The sequence below is a fragment of the Syngnathus typhle genome, linkage group LG16 (assembly GCF_033458585.1).
Source record: "Syngnathus typhle isolate RoL2023-S1 ecotype Sweden linkage group LG16, RoL_Styp_1.0, whole genome shotgun sequence".
Lineage (NCBI taxonomy): Eukaryota > Metazoa > Chordata > Actinopteri > Syngnathiformes > Syngnathidae > Syngnathus > Syngnathus typhle.
Genome location: NC_083753.1, coordinates 10,423,236 through 10,431,192, shown reverse-complemented (window position 1 = coordinate 10,431,192; position 7,957 = coordinate 10,423,236). Strand labels below are relative to the sequence as shown.

The window sequence follows — 7,957 nt, the reverse complement described above, 5'->3', positions numbered from 1 at the left end:
CCCCAACATTCCTTTACGCTGGTGTTAGGAACTTCTTCACATCTTTTCAAGCTGACCAATACGCTGCCAAGCTGCTTGTACGCTCTACATTGGACTGGAAAAAAATACATCTAAAGGTGAGCCATTTTATAATTCTCAACAATTATAGTATATGGTAGTAGTGAAAGTTTTAATATTGGAAATATTTTAGCATATTTTTTAAATAGCTTAAAATGATGAGATCTACAATCGGGGTTCACTCGTCACAAAATTAGCTACACCAGCGGAATCGGGTAATCATATAGTTGTGTTCCATTGTATTATTATAATGTATTTTCTTGAAGACAGTTGGATTTTATGGTACATAATCTCTATGACTTAAAGTGCATCATGTTATCTTATTTTCCGTCTATTAAAAATGTAATAATTTCTGTTTGAATAATTAATACTTCCTACCTTAACAGCCTACTACATCGTCCATGTACAATTATGAAAGGACAGAAGCACGTACAATCATTCCTTGCCATGTATGTAGTGACTTTATTGACGTTACAAACATCAGAAGGACAACAGCTACCAGACGAGACGTGCACCATTCAGATCCTCGTCCCTGGCCTCAAAGGTAAAATGTAAAACCCTTGACACATTTTAGTTTCCTTTGTATTATGTTGTTTTTCTCAACAGGAGAACCGGGAGAGAAAGGACCAAAGGGAGCCCCTGGGAGACCAGGAAGAGTGGGCCCACCGGGGCAAATTGGTATAATTTTGCCATTCTAGGAAATATATACTTAGTCATTTTGTGCAAACACACAAAAATGGGCTAAAGATCACATTGCTCGGGTTGTTGATGTGTTGTGTGTCAAGCTAATCAGAGCTGGTCAAGTGTTTACATTTGGATGAGAAATGACCTGCACAATCCAAAGCAGTAGACATGTTTACTGAAGGCTTTAATGAGAAGTGGACCATGCTCAAGCTCATTACACACGTACAAAATTTGTTTGCTTCCATTCCAGGTAGGAATCGACATTGGGGGCGAATGACAGCTAAAAGAAAACGAGATGCGATATATTGTAGCGGTTAGGACGTCTTGCCTGTGTAGGCTTTCTCCGAGTACTCAGATAGGCTTGAGCCCACTCGGGATCCGAATGAGTTTGTTCTATAGAAGTGTGCATCGTGCAAATGTTTGTAATGAACTAATACATTTTTCTATGACCCCTCAATTTCAGGTCAACCCGGGCTTAAAGGACAGAAAGGTATTATGGGACATTACGGAAAAGTGGGACCTAGTGGAATAAAAGGTCAGTAATTCTTACTTCACAAAGTTTATTTCTACTTGAGCCCACTGTGTGTACTTTGACAGTGACAGCGCCACTGACAGCTACTGTAGTGGATGTGGAATTTCACTTTATTCTTGTACGGCCTCCATGAAAAAATATTACCATGCCTCCACCTTTATTTTAGAAAGACTGCTTTAGACAAATAATGTTGACATATTTTTGCAGGCATAAAGGGAGACATGGGGGATCCAGGACCGAAAGGCCCAGATGGAGAGCCAGGTATCAAATAGTAATTGCCACAGGGTTGGGATTTTAAAACCAAATGTTGATAATATATGATAATTGGGCTCATTAGGCATCCCATGTGAATGCTCACCAATAAGAAAGATGATTGGCGAAATGGACATCGTTGTGGCTCAGCTATCTTCAGACTTGAAGTTCATCAAAAATGGTAAGATATTGTGTTTTCCTGACCTTGAGTTTTGTGTGTATATGTGCTTTTGTGTATATGCACCGTATTTACCGTTGATCCTAAAAGGTTTCATTCACTAGTCAACAAATGTAGGCCATGTCAAATGTGAAATTTATAGAAATACAAGTGCTCATTTTTCAGCACTGCCCTCCCCCGCAGCTGTCGCTGGCATAAAAGAGACAGACAGTAAGGTGTATCTGCTGGTGAAGGAGGAGAAACGTTACTCGGATGCCGAACGCTATTGCCAGATGAGGGGAGGGCATCTAGCCATGCCCAAGGATGAGAGCGCCAACACGGCCTTGGCGGGCTACATCACTGAAGCGGGTCTAAGCAGAGTCTACATTGGCGTCCACGACCTGGACGTGGAAGGAGTGTTCACCTACGTGGACCGCTCTCCCATGTCCACCTTCAGTAAATGGAGAAAAGGTGAACCCAATAATGCTTATGACGATGAGGATTGCGTTGAAATGGTGGCTTCTGGAGAGTGGACGGATGTTGCGTGCCACCCGACAATGTTTTTTGTATGTGAATTTGACAAGGATGTTATTTGAGTTGCTATTGGAAAAAATGGACTACAAGACTTGCATTGTTAAAATGATGCAAAAAAAAATAGTACCACTTTATAATACGGATAAACTTTTGAACGGTATTATAAATTCATTATTTAGTAGTTGGTTTACACATGGTTGATATTTTTTTTCCCATAGAAAATTAAGGAAATAGAAATAACCCATTCTAATGTCAAACCATTTTGTTAACACAAGGACATTGTTAATAATACTTCTTCACTCATAGGAAATAATTTTCCCATAATAAAAACTTGATATACTGTACAGAAAATGCATACAAGTGTAAAAATAAATTATCTGCTTCTTATTTAAAAGCAAAATGTTGTGACAAACAATCAGAAAAGAGTAGCTGTTAATATTGAAGAATAAAATGAGATTGTTTGCTCCTTTACATAACATACAAACATATATTTACTCTGTGATAATTAAAGTCGTATTGAAAAATATTGTACCAAGTTTTCTAAATATCAATTACCTTTTTAAGCTTAGAAAGTATTTATTTTTCCCGATTCTTTTTGGTTTTAAATGATAATAACAACATGAAGAATTTAAATATACTAACAATTTGACTGTATATTAATTGCAGAGTGACAAAAACAAGAGGTCACACGCTTTGGTGTGTGTGGGATTTCCTGTTTTAAAAGATATTTTGTTTAGTTGTCTCATTAATAATAATTCATAATACTTTGCATCTCCGCTGCTGCTGTTTTTTTTAGCGTGGATGTCCCTGCTGAGGTATCCTACTGACCCCTCTAAGAAAAAAACGAATTTGAATATGCATGATGCAGTCCTAATAAAGCACAGCTTCACTCCCTTAAGAAATGAATAATTAATGCTAAGATGAATTATGCATTTAATTGACCAAGAACTGTTTGACACAAACTAATTAAAAGCCATTGATTGTACAATCTCCTGTTGCCTTTAGAATAAGTATATGTACTGTTTAAAAACGTATAAATTGTGACCAAAACAAAAAGAGCCATTATTGTAAGGTAAAGTAGCAATGACCACTTTTAAAGTTCACGCTGTTTCTGGACAAGAAGAGCAAAAAGTTGTGTTTTGATTTACATTCCAAATCATTTGCCACAATGAAAATGCCAAGAAGAAGACATAACAGACAATTTTGTTATATTTGTTGTTGTTGGGAATGTTATCACATGAGAACTGGGTGTCAAACTCGACTTAAGCATAATTCAGGTTCTCGTGACGTAACTTTTTTGCTTGTGTGATACGTGACAAGCGTCTCTAGTGTGTCTACCCAGTATTTCGATTAACATTTCCGCACGTGTGGTACATATGGACGAGTGCAATTGCAATCCATCACTGTCTGTGGGAGGCACTGAGTTACAGTTAGGTTCCACTTTGATGGGTAATCCCAAGAGAGTCACGTTGGCCCACTTGATCAAATGCGGCGGGACTCGTGCACAGATCAATTGCACCCAAAGCACAACTCCTCAGTGTGAAAAAAAAAAATTGCATTCATATTATGATTAAGTACACAATGGACAATTTGGAATCCATATGAGGTTTGTATGGCGACGAGAACATGCACACTCAGCAGATCTGGGTGTCGCTTGACGTGTGATGGTTCTAACTTGTAACCGTGAAAGATGACTATGCTGACGCACATGCCAATTTCTCACCCGGAGAAAATCGAGGCATGCATCAATTGACACCTTTTATAATCACATAGATTTGCAATACGGTTCATGAATATTATGAAAACATTTTGGCTGCTTTGCTTGAGTTCATTATTTTAGTTGAACCCATACAAACATGCATTTATCAAGCCAATACACAGAAATATACAACCACTGTTGGGAGAGTAGCCATACAGCAGCAGGTATAATAAATCAAATCAAATAAAATCTGTACCATCATTTTTAATTTGCATGTGTAATAAATAATGTTGAGATTTTACAAAAATGTTTTTACCCTTTTTACAGTCATTTGAACAATAACTGAAGAAAATGTTACTTCTGATTTCAAAACTAGTCATCCATCTATTTGTTGTTTATATGCATTAATACATTTATTTGGTCAAAGTGGCATGTGATAAAAATGAGTTTCACACCCCTGACTTAGATCAATCAACATTTTCTGTCATACTAAGTAATAATAAATACAATTAATCAAAACATAAAGTACAAACAATATATAATTGAGGGCATAGCTCAACCCTCAATATTATATATCATAAAATATTCTGCAATCAAGTACAGTATTTCAAAGCGGGTTAAGTAGTTTTGTGCAAATAGAAATGAAAGTCTTGCTCTCTCCTGTAGTACCACTAGGTGAAGACAAAGACAACGATATAGCTGCGGTAAGCCACCACCCGCATAACTCATCCAGCAGACTTGATGGTGCCACATGTGAATCCCCTCAATGATCCCTTATGAATATCTGTAAACATGATGTGACCACTTAACAAGACCCTCAGAGGTGGCTAAAAAAGATCACGGCCCTCCCCGTTTGGATCTCTCACCTGTTATATCGTCCGTTAACGGGGTCGTCTCCATCATTAATTTCAGTTTGACCTCGCAAAGCAAAAGCAGTCTGCTTGGAAATGCCTATAAAAAGATGCTTTAAAATGTGCCCACATAGGATGTGTAAAATCTAACCTTGCCTGCAGCGTGTGTGTGTGGGGGGGGGGAGTGCATGTGAGCTGCTCAATTGGACATCTGCAGCAGAGCCGTTACGGGACTGCTCGGTGCAATGATGACATCATCCAGCACACAATGTTCCCTCTGAGCGTACAATGCTGACTTAGTTCTTTCCTGTAATGCACAAATTAAGTATATCTTTTGATAAAGCTCTTTGGCTTCAGTTCTTATCCTTAATCTAACGGATTGCCTCACAATGCAGATGCACTGGAAAAAAATTCACTGTGTGTTTTAAGTTAAAAATGAGTCTCATCTTTCAGTCTGGTAGAGAATTGGCCTGCCATTCAGTCACTGAGCATTAAGGTTAATTAGAAATAGGAGCGAAGTTCATGATGTGGCTCTGCTAAACAGCGATAAGTGCTGTGCGGCATTAGCGAAACGGCGACTCTTTGCTGATTAAAACGAGTTACTGCGGAAGTTGAATGATTGTGCATCATAATTTGTAAGAATGAAGAGTGGCTTGCCAAATATTTCTTCATAATCGGGCAACATGTTTTATTTAGTATTGCCGTACAGCAAGGGAATGCAACATATGAGCAAATTAGAATTCTGCAAATCAAAAACACGATCGAGTGATTGAATCGGATTCAGTTGGACAATCTTATGAGATGTATAAAAATAATCGTATAACAACAGCCGGTAAAGCAATAACTTAACAATGCTGGTACTAGTAACGCCCTGCGGAAAACTTCATCTCCCACTGCTGCCATTGCATTTGCTCCCCAAGGAGCACCGGGCCAAGGAGTGGCTCATGCTGATACCGCAGCTTGCAAGCTAGCTGGAGGCTGCTGGGCCCACTCGGTCTGGACAACCCACACACACACCAGCTCCAGGCCTCTAGGCTATCATATCACAGTGTCCGCTCGTTGACTCCTCTCCTGTGACGCTAGAAAGGACGAGAGATTACTTGCTACTCAGTCCACCCCTCCAGTATCTCCAGTGTTGCACTTTCTCCCTAATGCTTGGGGGCCTCTTGATGCACAATGCTCCCACGGGATATCATACAGTAGATGTGGATGACCTCAACTTCTCCGTTGCTGCTGTTTCCATCCTGATGGATGCCGTTTGGAATGTAATCTCATCCTGTCCCATGAAGAGAAGACCTAGCAGTAGTTGTGCTAGATAAGTTTCATAAGTAGTTGTTGCAACACACCCAAAGCGAAACGTAAACATGGAGAAGTTTTTTTTTTTTTTTGGTGCTTGTGAAGGGAGATTTTGATTCCACTCATGAATTGAGGTTATGAAATCGAATTATCCCTTTGCACCGCTGTGACAGTGCCACTTACTCTTCTCGTCTTTCATCTCGCCTGCTTATGGACACAGCCGATCATACAAGCGTGAACTCTATTTCAACCCATCCTTTTCGTCAACGTGCCAAGCAAACTTCACTCCCTTGTTTTCACCCCCCCTGCTGCTCCTCGGCCCACCAGCGGTTGCGTGGAATTCAAAAGAATATCAACAGCGTTGTACATTAAAGAGAGCAAACAAGTGAGTAGTGACTATGCTTCCCCCCCCCCCCTCCCCCAAGACTGCGTTAGTGAGTTTGCAAACACTCACTGCCACAAGTGCAGTGCGGTGGAAGCTTGAGATCAATACACCACACATGCCCACCATGCCCCCCCCCCCGAGTCTGCAAGGGGACGACAGTAAAGAGCGATGCGGCTGCAAAGACATTAAGTCTATGTGTGCTTCTCATTCTCTGTAAGGCAGCTCACCTTTCTACCTACAAGAGAGAGGATGAGGAGAAAATTGCCTTTTCAGGGAAGCTTTAATTCAGATGTGTGCCTTGCTGTCTGAACATCAGTCAGAAAACACACAACACACACACACACACACACACACCACCGTCTGCTTCCTTAAAGCTTGTTTGGATTTTCATTGTTTCATCTGCCTTGGAAAATAAGACAAATGCAGTTAGGAATTCATAGATGACCCCCCCCCCTCTCCACCCCCATTTCATCAATAAATGATTAGTTTGCCACACTCCCCGGTGATTGATAGGTTCTGCATATAGGACGTATTGGAAGCAGATGAATTCGATAGAGCAGGAGTCACAGGGGAACCACAAAGCGCATGAAAAATGGAGGTCAGTGGAGAATGTTAAAAAGAGTGTTGGAACAACTTGTGTTTTGTCTTTTTTTTTTTTTATTACCAGCAACATATCAATAATGAATCATAGAGAAATGGAAGGACATACTGCATGTCCTAGTCTGTTTCTGTCTGAAATTTGTTTGGTTTCACATGAGGACCTTGACAACACAGCCAGAGGCCTGGTAAGAAAAATACTGTTGAGAATAAATGATGGAGAGAAGTAAACAACTTTTGCTGTCAGCACTCAGATCATGCCTCAGTAGGAGGAAAGCAGACTACAATGTTGATTTGGTGCACACTTAATGGGAATTTTAGATGTGGAAAATAAAAAGACTCAATAGACCAATTAGTTTGGGCATTGAAGATATGGCCCATTGCATTAGATGCATTATATTCAGTCGTAAGGATTATTTAATCTAGTCAATGTGCAGTAAATGACATTATTTGAATTATTATATCTTCCGCATATGAGTCAAATGTCTTTTTTCATTCTTCTCAACCACAACAATACGAAATCCAAACAGAAAATGGCTCCCCTGCTGTTTGAAATGGGAACAAGGTTTTGGTGAATATTAATAACCAGAACAAGACTTCAAACACTGCTGAGCAGACTTAAATCATAAATGAAGTCAATCAGGCCATTTTGTTGAATATTTATCCAGAAAGGCTTGTTAACCGACTTGCGTGAAAGGGAAAAACAAAACACTCATTTTCCTCGCATGCCGGGAATGAAAATGGTAATCTGTTTTGAATCATACTGACAAAGGGTCATAAAAACATCATAACACAAGGCATTCATGAGGCTGATCACTTGCAATTTTCTAATTTAACATACATAGACCAATTACTAATAGTCTGTATTAGTGTATTTATTTGCCTATTTGATTCTACTAATATGAGGCTGTTG

General features: G+C 39.6%; 1 protein-coding gene across 1 annotated transcript; it reads left to right on the top strand.

The window, feature by feature from the left end:
• Nucleotides 1-2,713, top strand: colec11 (collectin sub-family member 11). The gene is made up of 7 exons (XM_061302070.1): nt 1-116; nt 444-601; nt 664-735; nt 1,205-1,276; nt 1,481-1,534; nt 1,611-1,706; nt 1,887-2,713. The coding sequence occupies exons 2-7, from the start codon at nt 469-471 to the stop codon at nt 2,276-2,278; spliced, it is 819 nt and encodes a 272-aa protein (XP_061158054.1). The 5' UTR covers nt 1-116; nt 444-468; the 3' UTR covers nt 2,279-2,713.
• Nucleotides 2,714-7,957: the final 5,244 nt, after the last annotated feature.

Excerpts from the sequence above, each read along its gene's own strand:
- colec11 (XM_061302070.1), top strand. The coding sequence starts at position 469 with ATGAAAGGACAGAAGCACGTACAATCATTCCTTGCCATGTATGTAGTG. Across the intron at positions 602-663 it reads CCTCGTCCCTGGCCTCAAAG|GAGAACCGGGAGAGAAAGGA; the intron begins GTAAAATGTAAA and ends TTTTCTCAACAG. Across the intron at positions 1,707-1,886 it reads CTTGAAGTTCATCAAAAATG|CTGTCGCTGGCATAAAAGAG; the intron begins GTAAGATATTGT and ends CCTCCCCCGCAG.